Source organism: Oncorhynchus clarkii, unplaced genomic scaffold (genome assembly GCF_045791955.1).
Source record: "Oncorhynchus clarkii lewisi isolate Uvic-CL-2024 unplaced genomic scaffold, UVic_Ocla_1.0 unplaced_contig_8429_pilon_pilon, whole genome shotgun sequence".
NCBI classification, from domain to species: domain Eukaryota; kingdom Metazoa; phylum Chordata; class Actinopteri; order Salmoniformes; family Salmonidae; genus Oncorhynchus; species Oncorhynchus clarkii.
The window spans coordinates 73-22,500 of NW_027258608.1; the positions used below are offsets into that span (position 1 = coordinate 73).

General features: G+C 40.8%; 1 protein-coding gene across 1 annotated transcript in view; it reads left to right on the top strand.

Annotated features, from left to right (window-relative positions):
• Positions 1-1,228: 1,228 nt before the first annotated feature.
• LOC139397477 (glycine receptor subunit alphaZ1-like) overlaps positions 1,229-22,428 on the top strand; it is a 54,395-nt gene continuing 33,195 nt past the window's right edge. The window contains exons 1-3 of the mRNA XM_071144180.1: positions 1,229-1,336; positions 10,014-10,040; positions 10,604-10,642. Of these exons, the coding sequence (XP_071000281.1) occupies positions 1,258-1,336; positions 10,014-10,040; positions 10,604-10,642 (145 nt within the window). The 5' untranslated portion in view covers positions 1,229-1,257. The remainder of the gene's footprint in view (positions 1,337-10,013; positions 10,041-10,603; positions 10,643-22,428) is intronic.

Consider the following 22,428-nt stretch of genomic DNA (forward strand, 5'->3'; position numbering starts at 1 on the left):
CAATTTAATTTAGGGCAATCCGTCATTCTAATAATGCACTATGTACCCGCCAACTTTCCTTTCCAATTGGTAAAAGGCTGAAACCAGATATCTGTATGTAATCCCAGAGAAACAGCGCCAGTCTATATGTATCCCATGTATCTGATGCTGTCTGGTCAGAAATAGTATGACATGACGCACTCTTTCATTCCAGACGGCGTCAGATACATTGTCTACACATACCGAGACAGATAGGGGGCGCTGTTTTACTCGTTCTGGCGCTTTAACTGGGATTGATTTGTCTTTCTGTCGGCGCTCGTCTCCGTCAAATAAATAATCAGTATTTCAGTATTTTATTTGGAAGGGAAAGGAGGTAAGTAAGGGTGGACCAGGCCCCCTGGCCGGGCCCTGGACTGCTTGCATGAGACATTAAAGGGAATGTCACCCTGGTCATTATCTGTCATCCCTTATTATCCACTAGATGGTTCATTCTGGATATGCAGGATATGCAAATTCTCCGAACAAATGGAGAAGTAATTAACATATTTTCTGTTTTCAGCTTTCTTTTTGGAGCTATAAATTGGTATGTTTGTGGTATTTTCAAAAACGTTGATTGTTTTATTATCCTGTCATCACAGGAAATGGATTGTGAGTTTACAGGTATCTGTGGTTATGTAAAATCTTGCTTTTATTCTGTGTAGGAAATGTTCATATTATTTTGTTGATGGATATTTAAAAACAAGAACATAAAACAATGCATGTAGATAAGACATTTAGAAAATATCCAATAAACATGATGTATGTTCTGTGTTTATATGAAATCAAATGTTATTGGTCACCTGCACATATTTAGCAGATAATATTACGGGTGTAGCGAAATGCTTGTGTTGTAGGCTACGATGTGAAGGAGTCAAATATCAACAACTTAATGGACAATCAATATTATTGATTTCATTGATTTCATTTCACTAAAAGTTCTGTATTCATTTGGAAGACAAGTAACATAGTTCATACCTCATATTGAGGCACATTATATAACAAATGGACAAGGGAAGGGAACCCGTAATGGTAGCATCCCTCAACAGAAAATACTTGTTGGATGGGATTACTCTCAGAATGATGCTATGTATGACAACAACTCACCATTTTAAATCTCAGTTGTGCACCCATATCTCTCTCTCTCTCTCTCGCTCTCTCGCTCTCTTTTTTTATTTTCTCTCTTCTCTCTCTAGCTTGGCAGCCTCTAAAGAAGCCGCGGCTCGAAAAGCCGCCTCCCCAATGCCTCCCTCTGAGTTCCTGGACAAACTCATGGGCAAAGTTTCGGGTTACGATGCAAGAATCAGACCTAATTTCAAAGGTAGGAGTAGCCACCGAGACACAGAGGGATAAAACAGGAATGTAGCCAAGCACAACCAGAAATAACATATTCCAGTCAGGATCGTAAAGAGAGGATGGTGTAGTTAAACATTGAAATCTATATAATATGAATATATACATTACACCTTCATTTTACTATTGATTTGGGCTTTAGCAAATCATTCTGATTAAAATGTGTTGGTTCTTTGAATACATTTTTCAAGTGAGGTCATTTTCACACATTAAACACACTTATTAACCTTTTAAATTTTCTTTTTTTTTTTACAAATTTTAACACTTTTTGCACCTTAAACAAACACTTCACACTTTTCAACCTTAAAATATTGAATTTAAGCTGTTACGATATTCACAAATCCTCAATATATTTACAGGATGTGGCTACAATGAAGTTGTTTAAGGCTGGCTACATTCCTGTACAAAAACGTCACCACCGTCTCAATGTCCTGAATGTCTGTTTTGGTGGTAAAGGCAGTGTGTTGCTAAACATGTTTTCCATAACGTTAAAAGTGACCTTTCCCTATATGGAAGCCCCCATAAAGATACATGTCAGAGGTTTCCTTATTGAACTATGATCAGCAATACAGCCGCGTTATGATGACTCAGTCCAAACCATGTTGTTCAATGGTAGAGCACCGTTGTGGCAACACACCAAATTTATGTTGGAGCGTTTGAAAGAAGTCTTCGTCATTTTGATGAGAGTTCCTTTATTTTATTTTCTGCTCTAATATTAATACTACAATTTTTATCAGTACATCCTTATCTGAGGTGGTATAATAATTCACATATGGTAAATATATATATATATATATATATATATATATATAAATATGGTATAAATATATATATATATATATTGGAATATTACCCCCACAATTCCGTAATTGTGGGGGTCTATAATAATAAGACAAAAATATGAATCCAATGTTCTGCATGAGAAACCACTCCCACAAACAACCAGTTTCCATACCATACACTGAGATTGTTTCTGGAGACATTTGAGGGAATTTGATTCTGATTATCTATCTATCATACATGCTTTGATACTTTGAAAATATTTCACGTTAACTAACTACAATGGGACTGCTACTCTGGGTCCGTGTTTAACATGATGTTTTGGCCCCAGAATTGCTGTGCTTTTTACAGGTATGTTACATGTGATTTCCACGAGTATGATATCTCAGTATATGCAGTACTGAATCCAGGAGTGTTTGCTGTGACTAAGCATGAATTATTCAGCCTGCTAGAGTTGCAAAACCACATCTGCTCATACAGTTAGACTACATAACGTCTCTAACACAATACTCACTTCGCTCACGATGTTCACTGCAACAACAACAACAACAACAACAACAACAACAACAACAAAAACGCTTTTTCTTTGCTTTATTAAACTGTTTGATGTTCAGAGGCTTTGTTGTTTTTTAAGCCGACGTCTCAATTCACAGTGATAACATCACGACAGATCGTATGCTGTGCTGGTCTTGTCTGGCACCTGTAGAGTTCTGCTCTCAGCTAAACCTACTATATATCACAGTTACTTTGATATATGAAACTAGAGTGTTGTGTTGTGATCCACTGCTGTAATAGAACCCTCCATCACCGTTATAGTACAATGCCCAGAGAAAGTGTTCACGACAGGATCCGCTCAGCCTCCGCGGGCTTGTCAAGAGCACTAATACAAGAAGCACAATAGCAGTTTTCGTGCTAGTGAGTCTAAATAGGGTCGGATATGAAAGCTAACAGTGTTCTAATTTTTATTTACTAGCCCAACGCTCTAACCACTAGGCTACCCTGCCGCCCCTAATGTAACATGTCTTTGCATATCAAGGAAAATACATGACTTTATGTAATGTATAATGTTAATTATATGACTAGTGTGTGGCGAGAGGCCTATTGTCATGGGATGGAACAATGTGAGATAGATTCAGAGGTTAGTCATGGCTGTCAGGTCAACGCTGTATTGTAGTGTGAGTGGTAGACTCACTCATTCAAGTAGTCCTTCTCCCATCCCTGCCAGCCAAACACATGAATCCCATTCATGAAATAAACAGGCCGGCAGGTCATTTCTTAATAATGAACGTCTGTACAAAGACTAAGAAACGTCTTCATCGGAGAATGATGGTTGTTTATAAGATATACAGTAAACACAGTGGAACTTTAGAACTGCTAATATATTATATACAATTAGAATGGTAAAGATATCCTTTATACCATTAGAATGGTAAAGATACCCTTTATATAATTAGAATGGTAAAGATATCCTTTATATAATTAGAATGGTAAAAATACCCTTTATACAATTAGAATGGTAAAGATATCCTTTATACAATTAGAATGGTAAAGATATCCTTTATACAATTAGAATTGTAAAGATATCCTTTATACAATTAGAATGGTAAAGATATCCTTTATACAATTGGAATGGTAAAGATATCCTTTATATAATTAGAATGGTAAAGATATCCTTTATACAATTAGAATGGTAAAGATATCCTTTATATAATTAGAATGGTAAATCAAATCAAATCAAATTTATTTATATAGCCCTTCGTACATCAGCTGATATCTCAAAGTGCTGTACAGAAACCCAGCCTAAAACCCCAAACAGCAAGCAATGCAGGTGTAGAAGCACGGTGGCTAGGAAAAACTCCCTAGAAAGGCCAAAACCTAGGAAGAAACCTAGAGAGGAACCAGGCTATGTGGGGTGGCCAGTCCTCTTCTGGCTGTGCCGGGTGGAGATTATAACAGAACATGGTCAAGATGTTCAGATGTTCATAAATGACCAGCATGGTCGAATAATAATAAGGCAGAACAGTTGAAACTGGAGCAGCAGCACAGTCAGGTGGACTGGGGACAGCAAGGAGTCATCATGTCAGGTATTCCTGGGGCATGGTCCTAGTGCTCAGGTCCTCCGAGAGAGAGAAAGAAAGAGAGAATTAGAGAGAGCATATGTGGGATGGCCAGTCCTCTTCTGGCTGTGCCGGGTGGAGATTATAACAGAACATGGCCAAGATGTTCAAATGTTCATAAATGACCAGCATGGTCGAATAATAATAAGGCAGAACAGTTGAAAGAAACTGGAGCAGCAGCACGGCCAGGTGGACTGGTGACAGCAAGGAGACAGCAAGGAGTCATCATGTCAGGTAGTCCTGGGGCATGGTCCTAGGGCTCAGGTCCTCCGAATGGAGATATCCTTTATACAATTAGAGAAAGAGAGAAGATATCCTTTATACAATTAGAATGGTAAAGATATCCTTTATACAATTAGAATGGTAAAGATATCCTTTATACAATTAGAATGGTAAAGATATCCTTTATATAATTAGAATGGTAAAATACCCTTTATACAATTAGAATGGTAAAGATATCCTTTATATAATTAGAACTTCAAAAATAGTGTTTATAGAATTGTAGAACTGCAAAGGCATTCTTTAGAACATTAGAACGTTAGAAGGCATTCTTTGGAACATTAGAATGTTAGAACGTTAGACGGCATTCTTTGGAGCATTAGAATGTTAGAACATTAGAAGGCATTCTTTAGAACATTGGAACGTTAGAAGGCATTCTTTATAACCTTACAATGTTAGAACGTTAGAAGGCATTGTTTAGAACAATAGAACGTTAGAACTGCTAAGGCATTCTTTAGAACATTAGAATGTTAGAACTGCTAAGGCATTCTTTAGAACATTATAATGTTAGAACATTAGAAGGCATTCTTTAGAACATTAGAATGTTGGAACATTAGAAGACATTCTTTAGAACAATAGAACGTTAGAACTGCTAAGGCTTTCTTTAGAATGTTAGAACGTTAGAACTTTAGAAGGCATTCTTTAGAACATTATAATGTTATAAGGCATTCTTTAGAATGTTAGAACGTTAGAAGGAATTCTTTAGAACATTAGGATGTTAGAACGTTAGAAGGCCTTCTTTAGAACTTTAGAATGTTAGAAGGCATTCTTTAGAACATTGGAATGTTAGAACATTGGAAGGCATTCTTTAGAACATTAGAATGTTAGAAGGTTTAAAGGCATTCTTTAGAACAGAATGTTAGATGGCATTCTTTAGAACATTAGAATGTTAGAACGTTAGAAGGCATTCTTTAGAACATTAGAATGTTAGAACGTTAGAAGGCATTCTTTAGAACATTAGAATGTTTGAAGGCATTCTTTAGAACATTAGAATGTTAGAACGTAAGAAGGCATTCTTTGGAACATTAGAATGTAGAACTGCTGAGGCATTCTTTAGAACATTAGAATGTTAAAAGGCATTCTTTAGAACATTAGAATGTTAGAACGTTAGAAGGCATTCTTTAGAATGTTTGAACTGCTAAGGCATCCTTTAGAATATTAGAATGTTTGAACTGCTGAGTCATTCTTTAGATCATTAGAATGTTAGAACGTTAGAACTGCTAAGGCATTCTCTGTAGGGCTAACAAAGGAGCACACCTCCTCAATCTACCACCATCCCTGCTAATGTGGTGGCACAGCAACAGTGAAAAACAGGGAGAGAATAGCAGAGAATTGCCTGAAGCTTCGAATGTGCCGGCATGAGAGGAAATTACACTGATCATGACTGGGACTCACTATGGGGAAGCCTTCTAATTGATTTAGCAGGTTCTCTATTGGAATGGAAAAAAATAAATATCCTACTGACACATTTGGGATCTCCCCTGTATGGTCTACGAGTTTCTTTTTAACATTGAATTCATTCCACTTTAACGTTCATTCTCCAGCAACGACTATGAAGGTTAAGGTAGTCTTGACTGATTATTTACCCTGCTAGCTTTCCCCTCGCACCTCTGATGAGCTATAGGCAGGGTGACTGGTGTAATCTAGGGCTCCACTCTGCCTGCACTGCAGTGATGAACAGTGGTGGGGGGTACAGCTGTGACTTCAGTCTCCTCTTCAACCTTGTCCCTCCTCATCAGTCACAGTGAGGGGCAGCTTGGCCGACAACCATGAGGCTGTGCAGATTCCACCAAAATACACATCACCACCCCACCCTGTCAGTCAGTCAGTCATCACCCCACCCTGGGTTGTTACTGCTGCTTCTGATGCCTGTCAGACAGTCATACAGCCAGCCAGTCAGCCAGCCAGTCAGACAGACAGACAGACAGACAGACAGACAGTCAGTCAGTCAGCAAGTCAGACAGCCAGACAGTCAGACAGCCAGTCAGTCAGTCAGCCAGTCAGACAGTCAGACAGCCAGTCAGTCAGACAGCCAGTCAGTCAGCCAGTCAGACTGTCAGTCGGTCAGACAGCCAGACAGCCAGTCAGTCAGACAGACAGACAGCCAGTCAGTCAGTCAGTCAGTCAGCCAGACAGTCAGACAGTCAGACAGTCAGACAGCCAGACAGGCAGTCAGTCAGACTGTCAGTCGGTCAGACAGCCAGACAGCCAGTCAGTCAGACAGCCAGTCAGTCAGTCAGCCAGACAGTCAGACAGTCAGACAGTCAGACAGCGTCAGACAGCCAGTCAGTCAGACAGCCAGTCAGACAGCCAGTCAGTCAGACAGTCAGTCAGACAGCCAGTCAGTCACTTAGTCAGTCAGACAGCCAGTCAGTCACTTAGTCACTTAGTCACTCAGTCACTCTGCTCTCTCCTCTTACTCTCACATCCTTTTTAAAGCCTGCCGTGTCACATCACAGTGATGATCAGTGTAACCAAACGCTTTCACAATGAACTAGCTGTGTCACTTTGCTTCTGAATTAGTTTTGCGAGACAAGTCAACATCTGTAAATATACAGTCCTTGCTGCCATATATTTACTGTTTATGGCTTCTGTCTTATGTTTCCCTTTCACCTGTTATGTATCTCTTTCCCTCTCCCTCTCTCTCCCTCTCCCTCTCCCTCTTACTCCCTCTCTCTTTCTCTCTCTCTCTCCCTCTCTCTCCCTCTCCCTCTTCCTCTCCCTCTCTCTCCCTCCCTCTCCCTCTTCCTCTTCCTCTCCCTCTCCCTCTCTTTCCCTCTCTTTCTCTGTTCTACCTCTTTTTCTTCTCCTTCTCTTTTTGTTTCAACCTACCTGACTGGGGAGATGAAATATTATTAGCTGGTGGGGCTTGACGTTCATTTCGTGTTATCAGCACTTGTTTAATGGGTAACTAATAGGATTAATGGAATACCCTAATGAGAGAGGGGGGAGGGGGCAGTGTTCAGATGCTGCTGTGTTCATATACACATGGCAACAGGGAACCAACTGGACTGATCTGCTGACTACTTCAGGAATATTAAAGGAATGCTAAACAGAGTTAATATAACACACACACACACACACACACACACCAATCACTAACTACATTACTTTTAGACATTGAAACTTCAGTCTGCCTTCTTAAAACAATTTAATTATTTTTGTTATTCTACTATGTTTGATGAATGAGGATACATTCAGCTACTCCGGATGCTCGACTCTTGGATCTAGACATTTGGACTGACGTACCGTATAACAGAAGTATTGATCATGTTTCAAAGTCTAGGGAGAGGCAAAATTGCAAGGACACAGCAGACTGAATGGATGATGTAGCAGTCATAGGACAGGATAGGACAGGATAGGACATGACAGGATAAGACAGGATAGGATAGGACAGGATGGGACAGGACAGGATAAGACAGGACAGGATAGGACAGGATAAGACAGGACAGGATAAGACAGGACAGGATAAGACAGGACAGGATAGGACAGGACAGGATAGGACAGGATAGGACAGGACAGGATAAGACAGGACAGGATAGGACAGGATAAGACAGGACAGGATAGGAGAGGATAAGACAGGACAGGATAAGACAGGATAGGACAGGATAGGACAGGACAGGATAAGACAGGACAGGACGCCATTCACACCAAGATGGTTGTAGTATCCAACCATCCGTTACTGTAATACTTAGTACAAATCTGTTCCTAGTATACATCTACTGTACATGTAAACATAGGATAAATACCTTTTAAAAGAAATAAACAGTAGCCTTATTCTATTTATTTGAATGAGATAATATCAAGGTCATGTATTTATTAAAGCCCTATTATTGGGAGTTTGCCCTTGATGTTGTTATTCAGCATGATATCAAACATTAACACTCTTTAATTTAATGAATGGCATGTGAGAATGGTTGGATTGTTGAATCGGATGCTGCTTCTCTCCGTCTGGTCACTGAAGCTTCTCTAATACTACTGTGAGGAGGAGAGGAGACGGTGTCATAACGGCTACTGTCACTTCCTGTCATTTGGGTCATTTCATTTCTGATACTGGGAAGTGGGAAAACGGCGACCACACTTGAGTGTGACATTAAAGTTGCCATATAATTTGTTTACTCTGACAAGATAATTCAAGTCCCCCCCCCCCACACCCCACCCCCCCCCAAAGCGACTGTTTTTATGTTTCATGCTAGACGGTTTTAACTGTCGCCTTTCGAGATTTGTCCTTTTGTGAAACGGTGCGTGAGTGAGACGCTACCAGGCCCAGATGGACTCATTCTAAAAACGCAATTGTACATTCTTATAGCCGATTATTCACTGTTCTTTACATTTTGCACAAAGCCTTTTCTTTCCTTCACCTCTTTGAGAATTGATTTTACACACTGCTAGTTATTTGCCAGTATGAGATTGCAAGCTTTGAATAAAGAAAACAGTCAAAGCTCTGGTTTAATGTTTGGATCAGGTTTTCAGATCTCAAAGAGAGGATAAACTCAGGCTTAGGTTGACACCGAGGGATTGCCTTTGCATGCAGAGTGTAAAACAACAAAAACAACAGGAATAATATTCCTCACTAGATCCAGACAGATTATAGAGTTCCAATCACCTGTCTACAACAGTTCATGGTCATGCAGAATACTATCCATCTATCTTAAAGAACGATTTCCTTTTCTCCTGACGTTGATAGATTACAATATCCCCCACAAAGACTTCAGCTCTGTGTAGTCGCCATCTCTCTTCAATGGCACTTGTCACATATAGAAAAGTAGGCAGGCTGCATGTCGCCTGGTTTACAAATTCAATGCGCCTCCGGAGCAAAAAATAGCACATTTATCAACACACAATCTTTGTTGAGAAAATACATTTACTATGTGCCTAAGAAGAATAATTCACCTGTGTCGACAGGCGATAGTAATTAGGAACGGACCGGCAGTGTTTCAACATGAGCAGCAAATGTCGTCTGGGAAGGAGCAACCTTTCTGTTGATCTAATCAAGATCTTCTGAAAATGTACTGTATGTTTGTGTTAATGTATGTGTTATGTACAGTACCTTATCATTAACAGCCTTTGGATGTAAAAGGTGAGATGGAACAGGTTGAAATATTAAGGTTATTATCAGGTATTTTTGGTGTTATCTTTTGCATGCCTTATTTATTTTACACACTTACCAAATAAGTGCAATCAATAATGGGACTAATTCTTCTATCTTTAATTGTAATTAAGTGGTTTGTTGTGCTGCATTGGTGAAGCGCCAGCCAGGTTTGAAATGATGCATGGCCAGCTTCAGTCATGGCAATTCATAAAAAAAAGGTCATTTCTGTAACGACTGGAAAAGGCCCAGGTAAAACAATGAATTGATCACGTCTGTGTGTGAGCCTTTGTGTTTTATATCACTGTTCTATATCACTTCGTCCACTAAGTACACTTCCTGTTCCTGTTCTCTTGTGTTGCACCAATTTTGCTGCTCAGTTGCAGGGGTCCCCTCGAGTGGAAGAGGTAAAAATATAATTTTTTTAGATTAACAAAATCTAAAAAAATAAGATTTTTATATCCCATTTATTAGAAAATTAGTTTGAATCACTTACCAGTTGCTTGATAAGAAAATGTAAGCATTTAAGCATTTAATGCCAAATGATGCAAGCAGATCTAAGCGAAGCCAGTTTGACATGTAGTCTATGCATCTTTCCTTTGTCTGATGTTTTTCATCTTAGTGCATTTTGCTAACCTCACCTTCTGCCTCCCGTGAAGAACTATGCCTTGCACCCCTGCTCTACCCCTCCTCTCATCTCTGCATCGCCTCCTCTCCTGCCCGACCCGCTATGACGTTCTCCAACACAAACTCGTGCATCCCTCCTTCCTGCTATTGCCTTCAGTATTTTGGCCACCACAATTTTTCCTTCCTTTCCCTGCCGCACACTTACCTGTATAAGTTCTGAAGTGTTGGCAAGTTGTGATACTAGATGTGTTTTTTTATTGTTGTTTTCCGCATTGTTTTTCTCAATGTGAGTACTTGCTGTTAGAATATGATGTGTTTTAATCATGATCTTTTTTGTTATTAGACCCACAAGGCCCCAAAACAGAAGCTTCTCACAAGAAAGGTACTTTCTTTTCATTCATCACGGAATAAAGTATGCAAGTCACGCTCTCTCTCAACGCCACTCAGGCAATCTTCATGTTTATAGCCATTAAAACAATGTTGTTTTTTTTAAAGAAACCAAGCACGTTTAAAGGTGTAATCTTGAAGGGGATGCATGTGTTTACTGTTAATGCATAATGTTGTGAGGGGTACCAGTCTGCTGATAGTATATCAACAGATTTGTCTTTAAAGCGATTTTTGTAGAACAGCTGGCAATTAAGAAGTTGGCTCAAAACATTAGTCCAATGTCAGCAATATTTCAAACTGTTTTGTTTGTAATTTATGTTGACGTGGTCTCTTCTGTCTTTTTGCTAATTGTTGTTCTGGATGGTAAAGTGTGAATACTACATAATTTTTTACTCTGGGTAAAAACAAGCTTTTTACTGTTGGTAAGCTTTGCTGTCAACGTTTTATGATACATCACAGGAGGTTGGTGGCACCTTAATTAGGGAGGACGGTCTCGTCGGAATGGCTGGAGCGGAATCAGTGGAATGGTATCGAATACATCAAGCGCGTGGTTTCCATGGTTTCCAGGTGTTTGATGCCATTCCATTTGTTCTGTTCCAGCCATTATTACGAGCCGTCCTCCCCTCAGCAGCCCCCACTGTGATACATGTTTATTATATTCTGATGTAGAGAGGAGTGGAGATATCCTGTTGGGATGATTGTAATGTAGAGAGGAGTGGAGATATTATCCTGTTGGGATGATTATAATGTAGAGAGGAGTGGAGATATCCTGTTGGGATGATTGTAATGTAGAGAGGAGTGAAGATATCCTGTTGGGATGATTATAATGTAGAGAGGAGTGGAGATATCCTGTTGGGATGATTATAATGTAGAGAGGAGTGGAGATATCCTGTTGGGATGATTGTAATGTAGAGAGGAGTGGAGATATCCTGTTGGGATGATTGTAATGTAGAGAGGAGTGGAGATATCCTGTTGGGATGATTATAATGTAGAGAGGAGTGGAGATATTATCCTGTTGGGATGATTGTAATGTAGAGAGGAGATGAGATATTATCCTGTTGGGATAATTGTAATGTAGAGAGGAGTGGAGATATCCTGTTGGGATGATTGTAATGTAGAGAGGAGTGGAGATATCCTGTTGGGATGATTATAATGTAGAGAGGAGTGGAGATATCCTGTTGGGATGATTATAATGTAGAGAGGAGTGGAGATATCCTGTTGGGATGATTGCAATGTAGAGAGGAGTGGAGATATCCTGTTGGGATGATTGTAATGTAGAGAGGAGTGGAGATATCCTGTTGGGATGATTATAATGTAGAGAGGAGTGGAGATATTATCCTGTTGGGATGATTGTAATGTAGAGAGGAGTGGAGATATCCTGTTGGGATGATTATAATGTAGAGAGGAGTGGAGATATCCTGTTGGGATGATTATAATGTAGAGAGGAGTGGAGATATCCTGTTGGGATGATTATAATGTAGAGAGGAGTGGAGATATCCTGTTGGGATGATTATAATGTAGAGAGGAGTGGAGATATCCTGTTGGGATGATTATAATGTAGAGAGGAGTGGAGATATTATCCTGTTGGGATGATTATAATGTAGAGAGGAGTGGAGATATCCTGTTGGGATGATTGTAATGTAGAGAGGAGTGGAGATATCCTGTTGGGATGATTGTAATGTAGAGAGGAGTGGAGATATCCTGTTGGGATGATTATAATGTAGAGAGGAGTGGAGATATCCTGTTGGGATGATTATAATGGAGAGAGGAGTGGAGATATCCTGTTGGGATGATTATAATGTAGAGAGGAGTGGAGATATCCTGTTGGGATGATTATAATGTAGAGAGGAGTGGAGATATCCTGTTGGGATGATTGCAATGTAGAGAGGAGTGGAGATATCCTGTTGGGATGATTGTAATGTAGAGAGGAGTGGAGATATCCTGTTGGGATTATTATAATGTAGAGAGGAGTGGAGATATTATCCTGTTGGGATGATTGTAATGTAGAGAGGAGTGGAGATATCCTGTTGGGATGATTATAATGTAGAGAGGAGTGGAGATATCCTGTTGGGATGATTATAATGTAGAGAGGAGTGGAGATATCCTGTTGGGATGATTATAATGTAGAGAGGAGTGGAGATATCCTGTTGGGATGATTATAATGTAGAGAGGAGTGGAGATATCCTGTTGGGATGATTATAATGTAGAGAGGAGTGGAGATATCCTGTTGGGATGATTATAATGTAGAGAGGAGTGGAGATATTATCCTGTTGGGATAATTGTAATGTAGAGAGGAGTGGAGATATCCTGTTGGGATGATTGTAATGTAGAGAGGAGTGGAGATATCCTGTTGGGATGATTATAATGTAGAGAGGAGTGGAGATATCCTGTTGGGATGATTGTAATGTAGAGAGGAGTGGAGATATCCTGTTGGGATGATTATAATGTAGAGAGGAGTGGAGATATTATCCTGTTGGGATGATTGTAATGTAGAGAGGAGTGGAGATATCCTGTTGGGATGATTATAATGTAGAGAGGAGTGGAGATATCCTGTTGGGATGATTATAATGTAGAGAGGAGTGGAGATATCCTGTTGGGATGATTATAATGTAGAGAGGAGTGGAGATATCCTGTTGGGATGATTATAATGTAGAGAGGAGTGGAGATATCCTGTTGGGATGATTATAATGTAGAGAGGAGTGGAGATATTATCCTGTTGGGATGATTATAATGTAGAGAGGAGTGGAGATATCCTGTTGGGATGATTGTAATGTAGAGAGGAGTGGAGATATCCTGTTGGGATGATTGTAATGTAGAGAGGAGTGGAGATATCCTGTTGGGATGATTATAATGTAGAGAGGAGTGGAGATATCCTGTTGGGATGATTATAATGGAGAGAGGAGTGGAGATATCCTGTTGGGATGATTATAATGTAGAGAGGAGTGGAGATATCCTGTTGGGATGATTATAATGTAGAGAGGAGTGGAGATATCCTGTTGGGATGATTGCAATGTAGAGAGGAGTGGAGATATCCTGTTGGGATGATTGTAATGTAGAGAGGAGTGGAGATATCCTGTTGGGATTATTATAATGTAGAGAGGAGTGGAGATATTATCCTGTTGGGATGATTGTAATGTAGAGAGGAGTGGAGATATCCTGTTGGGATGATTATAATGTAGAGAGGAGTGGAGATATCCTGTTGGGATGATTATAATGTAGAGAGGAGTGGAGATATCCTGTTGGGATGATTATAATGTAGAGAGGAGTGGAGATATCCTGTTGGGATGATTATAATGTAGAGAGGAGTGGAGATATCCTGTTGGGATGATTATAATGTAGAGAGGAGTGGAGATATCCTGTTGGGATGATTATAATGTAGAGAGGAGTGGAGATATTATCCTGTTGGGATGATTATAATGTAGAGAGGAGTGGAGATATCCTGTTGGGATGATTATAATGTAGGGAGGAGTGGATATATCCTGTTGGGATGATTATAATGTAGAGAGGAGTGGAGATATCCTGTTGGGATGATTATAATGTAGAGAGGAGTGGAGATATCCTGTTGGGATGATTATAATGTAGAGAGGAGTGGAGATATCCTGTTGGGATGATTATAATGTAGAGAGGAGTGGAGATATCCTGTTGGGATGATTATAATGTAGAGAGGAGTGGATATATCCTGTTGGGATGATTATAATGTAGAGAGGAGTGGAGATATTATCCTGTTGGGATGATTATAATGTAGAGAGGAGTGGAGATATTATCCTGTTGGGATGATTATAATGTAGAGAGGAGTGGAGATATCCTGTTGGGATGATTGTAATGTAGAGAGGAGTGGAGATATCCTGTTGGGATGATTGTAATGTAGAGAGGAGTGGAGATATCCTGTTGGGATGATTGTAATGTAGAGAGGAGTGAAGATATCCTGTTGGGATGATTATAATGTAGAGAGGAGTGGAGATATCCTGTTGGGATGATTATAATGTAGAGAGGAGTGGAGATATCCTGTTGGGATGATTATAATGTAGAGAGGAGTGGAGATATCCTGTTGGGATGATTATAATGTAGAGAGGAGTGGAGATATCCTGTTGGGATGATTATAATGTAGAGAGGAGTGGAGATATTATCCTGTTGGGATGATTATAATGGAGAGAGGAGTGGAGATATCCTGTTGGGATGATTATAATGTAGAGAGGAGTGGAGATATCCTGTTGGGATGATTATAATGTAGAGAGGAGTGGAGATATCCTGTTGTAATGATTATAATGTAGAGAGGAGTGGAGATATTCTGTTGGGATGATTATAAATGAAAGATAGCTGGTGCTACAGATCACTCCATTCATTTACAGACTAAAATACCTCAATGGTTACTTGGCCTGTTTTCCTCTTAACAAGAGATTACCTGCTATACATGACAGGGAATATTAGTTACCTGACTGCTTTTTGGCTGAAACATGGCATCTGTATTGTAATTAGAATGAATCAGAGAGATTGTTGCTGGGGTTGAAAAGGAACAATAATGGAATGCATTAATTTCCTTTTTTTTTAATTGAAATTAATCTCTCTATATATTTAAAAGTGACTGTATTTAAATTCTTCTGTTTTCAAACATAATCATATTTGTTTATGCAACTTGCTAAATGAGATGATTGTATGAATATGGTAAATTGTAAAAGAGATGTATCCATTATTCATTCTTGTGTGTGTGTGTGTGTGTGTGTGTGTGTGTGTGTGTGAGAGAGAGAGAGAGAGAGAGAGAGAGAGAGAGAGAGAGAGAGAGAGAGAGAGAGAGAGAGAGAGAGAGAGAGAGAGAGAGAGAGAGAGAGAGAGAGAGAGAGAGAGAGAGAGAGAGAGAGAGAGAGAGAGAGAGAGAGAGAGAGAGAGAGAGAGAGAGAGAGAGAGAGAGAGAGAGAAAGAGAGATTATATTATATTCAGTGCCGTACTTAAAGTAGTATTTAACAGAGCGGGACTAGGATGACTGGGACCAGATTTCAGCCATTAATTTCAGCTGATCTCCTCTCCTCTCCTGCTATAGACACCGACTAAGGTAAATGTGATTTTATCCATACCTAGCTATGGATTTAATATACTGTTTACACATTTCTAAATTCTGTACTTGACCTTGAACATATTTTCTTGTCACAATTGCAACCAACACACTTTTATATATATATATATTGGTTAACACCAAACCCGCTCTAGTGTTTACTAAGCCTAAATAAAGTGTTATCACCTTACTTGTAATTTACAGATTCAAGCTGAGCTGCCCTGTTTCACCAAATCACATCACATGGTCAGTTTAGAATGCCCTGTTTCACCAAATCACATCACATGGTCAGTTTAGAATGCCCTGTTTCACCAAATCACATCACATGGTCAGTTTAGAATGCCCTGTTTCACCAAATCACATCACATGGTCAGTTTAGAATGCCCTGTTTCACCAAATCACATCACATGGTCAGTTTAGAAGGCCCTGTTTCACCAAATCACATCACATGGTCAGTTTAGAATGCCCTGTTTCACCAAATCACATCACATGGTCAGTTTTGAAGGCCCTGTTTCACCAAATCACATCACATGGTAATTGTAGATCCCATTAGTAGATAGGTACTCTGCTAGATGGTGGCTATTAGGTTAAAATAAACCTATGGTCGATGTCCGCGCCTGTACACACCTACTCATTCAAGGGTTTTTCTTATTTTTTAAAACTATTTTCTACATTGTAGAATAATAGTGAAGACATCAAAACGAATAAATAACACATATGGAATCATGTAGCAACCCAAAAAGTGTTAAAAAAATATAAATAGATTTTATATTTGAGATTCTTCAAAGTAGCCACCCTTTGCCTTGATGACAGCTTTGCACACCCTTGGCATTCTCTCAACAGCTTCATGTGGTAGTCACCTGGAATGCATTTCATTAAACAGGGGAGCCTTGTTAAAAGTTCATTTGTGGAATTTCTTTCCTTCTTAATGCGTTTGAGCCAATCAGTTGTGTTGTGACAAGGTAAGGGTGGTATACAGAAGATAGCCCTATTTGTTAAAAGACTAAGTCCAAGAACAGCTCAAATAAGCAAAGAGAAAAGTCCATCATTAGTTTTAGACATGAAGGTCATTCAACTTTGATATTTTCTTCAAGTGCAGTCGCAAAAAACCATCAAGCGCAATGATGAAACTGGCTCTCATGAGGGCTGTCATAGGAAAGGAAGACTCAGAGTTACCTCTGCTGCAGAGTTACCAGCCTCAAAAATTGCAGCCCAAATAAATGCTTCACAGAGTTCAAGTAACAGACACATCTCAACATCAACTGTTCAGAGGGGACTGTGTGAATCAGGCCTTCATGGTCGAATTGCTGCAAAGAAATAACTACTAAAGGAAACCAATAAGAAGAGACTTGCTTGGGCCAAGAAACACAAGCAATGGACATTAGACCGTGGAAATCTGTCCTTTGGACAGATGAGTCCAAATTTGAGATTTTTGGTTCCAACTGTCATGTCTTTGTGCGATGCAGAGTAGGTGAACGGATGCTCTCCGCATGTGTGGTGCCCAGCGTGAAGCATGGAGGAGGAGGTGTGATGGTGTGGGGGTGCTTTGCTGGTGACAATGTCCGTGATTTATTTACAATTCAAGGCACACTTAACCAGCATGGCTACCACAGCATTCGGCAGCAATATGCCATCCCATCTGGTTTGCGCATTTGTTTTTCATCAATCTCCCAACACACCTCCACGCTGTGTAAGGGCTATTTGACCAAGAAGGAGAGTGATGGAGTGCTGCATCAGATGACCTGGCCTCCACAATCACCTGACCTCAACCCAATTGAGATGGTTTGGGATGAGTTGGACCGCAGAGGGAAGGAAAAGCAGCCAACAAGTTCTAAGCATATATGGGAACTCCTTCAAGGCTGTTGGAAAAGCATTCCAGGTGAAGCTGGTTGAGAGAATGCCAAGAGGGGTTGGCTACTTTGAAGAATCTCAAATATAAAATATATTTTGATTTGTTTAACACTTTTTTTGGTTACTACATTACTACATGTGTAATTTGATGTCTTCACTATTATTTTACAATCTATAGAAAAAAAAATATATATATACAGTATATATATAAACCCTTGAATGAGTAGGTGTGTCCAAACTTTTGACCGGTACTGTATGTGAAAGTAATTGAGATATTTGAAATAGTATTTGAACCCAGGTCTGGTAGGTATAGCCTACAGTTAATTGCTTCTGTTTGACATGGAAATTATTAGAAATAGAAAACAGATTGATACTGTTGCATGGAGGGCACTGGTCCCTGTCTGGTTAGTATGTGACGTCACCAGTATTAAAATCCATTATTTTACAATTTTGTAATTTAAAAAAAAACTTTTATTTAACTAGACAGGTCAGTTAAGAACTAATTCTTATTTACATTGACAGCCAAACCCGGACGACGCCCTATAGGGCTCCCAATCATGGCCGGATGTGATACCGCCTGGATTCAAACCAGGGACTGTAGTGACGCCTCTTGCACTGGGATGCAGTGCCTTTAGACCGCTGCGACACTCGGGAACCCCTAACCTGTTCAATATCACCAATCCACTAGTCTAATATTAGCTGGAATGATTGACCGACCACATCTTCATTTGATTTGCCCTCTCAACAGAGTGCTTCCTGTACTCAGTCGATTGCTTCAGCCGATGACTGATACAGTGGTGCTCAGTATCATGGTACCCCTAACCTCCCCCTCTTGTTTTCACTCTCAAGATGATTAAAACACCAAGCAAAGAGCGAACATCACAACGTCTGCTAAAATCATTGACTGGTCCATTTTATGCCTTCCGTCACACTCCCTACCAGCTCCATGCGGTATACCTCTCCCTTGGCATGCATCCCAAATGGCACCCTATTCCCTATATAGTGCACTTCTTCTGACCAGAGTCGTATGAGCCTTTTGATGGGTCAAAAGTATTGCACTATATAGAGAATAGGGTGCCATTTGGAAGGTAGCCCATCCCTCTCTCTCTCTCTCTCTCTCTCTCTCTCTCTCTCTCTCCCTCTCTCCCTCTCAGTCTCTCTCTCTCTCCGTCTCATTCTCTCTCTCTCTTTGTCTCTCTTTGTCTCTCTCCCTCTCAGTCTCTCTCTCTTTCCATCTCATTCATTCTCTCTCTTTGTTTCTCTCTCTTTGTCTCTCTATCTTTGTCTCTCTTTCTCACTCTCTCTCTCTCTCTTTGTCTCTTTTTTTCTCTCTCTCTGTCTCTCTGTAATCCACTGGAATAATGCCCTCGTCAACTGTTCTGCGTTCGGTATCCCGAGCCACGGCCCGGATATTGATTAATGTCTTTCTGTAGTCACACTCCTCTAAGGCTGTCATGTCCTCCCATCTGTCACAGCTAACCCAGGGCCCAGGAAAAGGCTCATTTAGTCGCCTGCCATTACTTATAGACATGTGACATAGCAAACTCAGAGTAGCTAGGCTCTTAGTTGTACTGGCCGTCAGATCTAGCCATCAAGAGCTTTCAGCGACACTGCCAAATGGCCTCCTATTCCCTGTAAAGTGCACTGCTTTTGACCAGGGTCCACACGAGTTGGGTTAAACGTGGAAGACACATTTCAGTTGAATATATTCAGTTGTACAATTGACTAGCCATCCCCCCTTTTCCCTTTCCCCTTTCACATAGGGCTCTCGTAAGGCTCTCGTAGGACTCTCGTAAGGCTCTCGTAGGGCTCTCGTAAAAAGTAGTGCACTATATAGGTGCCCTGTCCTTTATGTAGTGCTCTACATGAGGAATAGGGTGCCATTTTAAATGCAGCTTCAGGGCCTACATCGATCCAGCTAGCTAGCTGCCCACTGAATTTGAATACATTTCACTTAAATAATGAGACATTGAGAGGAACCCTGCTGTCATGGAACCTGTCAAGGATGTCCTATAATGGCATTTCATTTCTCATAAAAGCCTGCTCCTGAAATGCCAGCCAGCTCAGAAAAAGTTTCTCCTTATAAGTGCACGCTGTTAAAGCAGTGAATGTGATGCATGGTGGGGGAATGTATAGGTGAAGATTGGAAGTTGGAAGAACCATTTGTCATGTTGCATAGTCCAATTAAAATGTGACAGAAATATTATTTTTTACTGCATATAGCTGTTGTTTGGTACGTTACAGCCTTATTCTAAAATGGATTAAATATAAAAATGTCCCCATCAATCTACACACAATACCCCATAATGACAAAGCAACATTTATTAAAAATAAAAAATTGAAATATCACATTTACATAAGTATTCAGACCCTTTACTCTGTACATTGTTGAATTACCTTTGGCAGCGATTACAGACTCGAGTCTTCTTGGTAGCAGTTTATCCCATTCTTCTCTGCAGATCCTCTCAGGTTCTGTCAGGAAGGATGGGGAGCTGCACAGCTATTTTCAGGTCTCTCTAAAGATTTTTGATCGGGTTTTGATCGGTCCGGGCTCTGGCTGGGCCACTCAAGGACATTTAGAGACTTGTCCCGAAGCCACTCGTGCGTTGTCTTGGCGTGTGCTTAGGGTCGTTGTCCTGTTGGCAGGTGAACTATTAGAGAGATCTGGTCCCCCCCCCCCCTAAAGTTGTGGACTTCTGGCCGCAAACCTGAACCTATAAGGGAGGGTCCGGGTGGGCATCTACCCTCGGTGGCGGCTCCAGTTCTGGACGCAGCCCCCCCCCTCTTTACACTGATCCCTCCGCCTTTGTAGAACCGGACCGTGGATCATCGTCGGAGGCTCTGGACTGGGAACCGTCGCTGGAGACTGGGGATCATCGCTGGAGGTTCTGGACTGTGGATCGTCGTTGGAGGTTCCGGACTGTGGACCGTTGTTGGATGTTCCAGACTGTGGACTGTCGCTGGAGGTTTCGGACTTGAAACTGTCGCCGGAAGCTATGGACTGGAAACTGTCGCCGGAAGCTCTGGACTGGGAACTGTCGCCGGAAGCTCTGGACTGGGTACTGTCGCTGGTAGCTCTGGACTGGGTACTGTCGCCGGAAGCTCTGGACTGGGTACTGTCGCTGGAAGCTCTGGACTAAAACCAGTCTATGAATGCGAACTGGAGACACCGTGCACATCACTGCGTAACACGGTGTCTGACCAGTCACACGCTCCCCACGGTAAGCACGAGGAGTTGGCTCAGGTCTCCAACCAGACTCAGCCAATCTCCCCGTGTGCCCCCCCCCCAAAAAAATGTTTGGGGGTTGCCTCTCGTGTCTCATTTGTCGCCATTCCGCTTTCGCTGCCTCGATTTCTTCCTTTGGACGGCGATACTCCCCTGCCTGCATCCAGGGTCCTGCTCCATCCAGAATCTCTTCCCATGTCCATTCCTCTTGAACTTGCTGCTTAGTCCTTTGTTGGTGGGATCTTCTGTCACGTTCGTTGTAAAGATGAGACCAAGGCTCAGCGTGAGTAGAGTTCCACATGTTTTTAATAAAACTGAAACTCAGCAAAACAAAACAAACAAGCACAAACGAAACGTGAAGCTATACGAATAGTGCAGACAAGCAACTAAACATAGAACAAGATCCCACAAACACCAAAGGGAAATGGCTACCTAAATATGATCCCCAATCAGAGACAACGATAAACAGCTGCCTCTGATTGGGAACCATATCAGGCCACCATAGACATACATATCACCTAGACCTACAAAAGCCTAGACATACAAAAAACCCTAGACAGTACAAAAACTAGCATATCCACCCTAGTCACACCCTGACCTAACCAAAATATAAAGAAAACAGAGATATCTCAGGTCAGGGCGTGACAACAGGATGCACCTGAGCTAAATGTTGAGTCAGATAGCAAAGGGTCTGAATACTTCTTCTTTATGTAAATAAGTTATTTCAGTTTTTTATTTTGAATAAATGTGCACAAATATATAAAAACTTATTTTCGCTTTTGTCCGAATACTTTCCGAATGCACTATATGTATCAAATGAAGAAGAAAAAAAACTATTCCACTTCAACATATATGTATGTATGTATGTATGTATGTGTGTATGTGTGTATGTATGTATGTGTGTATGTATGTATGTATGCTTTCCACTAGTATTGTTTCTTCACTATTGATTCAGGTATTTGATGTCAGTTTACCCATCTCTAATACATCTCTAATACATCTCTAATACATCTCTAGTGTTATTCCTGACACTTTGACAATGCCCCTCTGCCTCTATCAGCTGTGTTGTCTGCACATAATGAGAAAAAAAACCCAGCTTAGTCAATAACACTATAACTTGTTTCTCTCTCCAGCTTGTAGGTGTAAAATGAGTTGCGCTCCACTTCCTTGAGCATGTGTGGAATATATATTAGCTCAATAAAACCTTAAACTGCTCGGGCCAACACTCTGTAGGTACCAGGCTTAAAGTTATATAAATAATGACTGCCTGGAAACCATTGTGTACGGCAGCTCGATTGTGAAGTGGTCCATTATAATTGGTTTTGATTTTTATTTATATCAAAACTCTTAAGCCACACTTACATTTTTTTTCCCCTCTCGATCGTAGTCTCTGTCTCGCTCTCTCTCTCTGTCTCGCTCTCTCTCTCTGTCTCGCTCTCTCACTCGCTCTCTCACTCTCTCGCTCTCGCTCTCTCTCTCTCTCGCTCTCTCACTCTCTCGCTCTCGCTCTCTCTCTCTCGCTCTCTCACTCTCTCGCTCTCTCACTCTCTCTCTCGCTCTCTCACTCTCTCGCTCTCTCACTCTCTCGCTCTCTCACTCTCTCGCTCTCGCTCTCTCTCTCTCGCTCTCGCTCTCTCTCTCTCTCTCTCGCTCTCT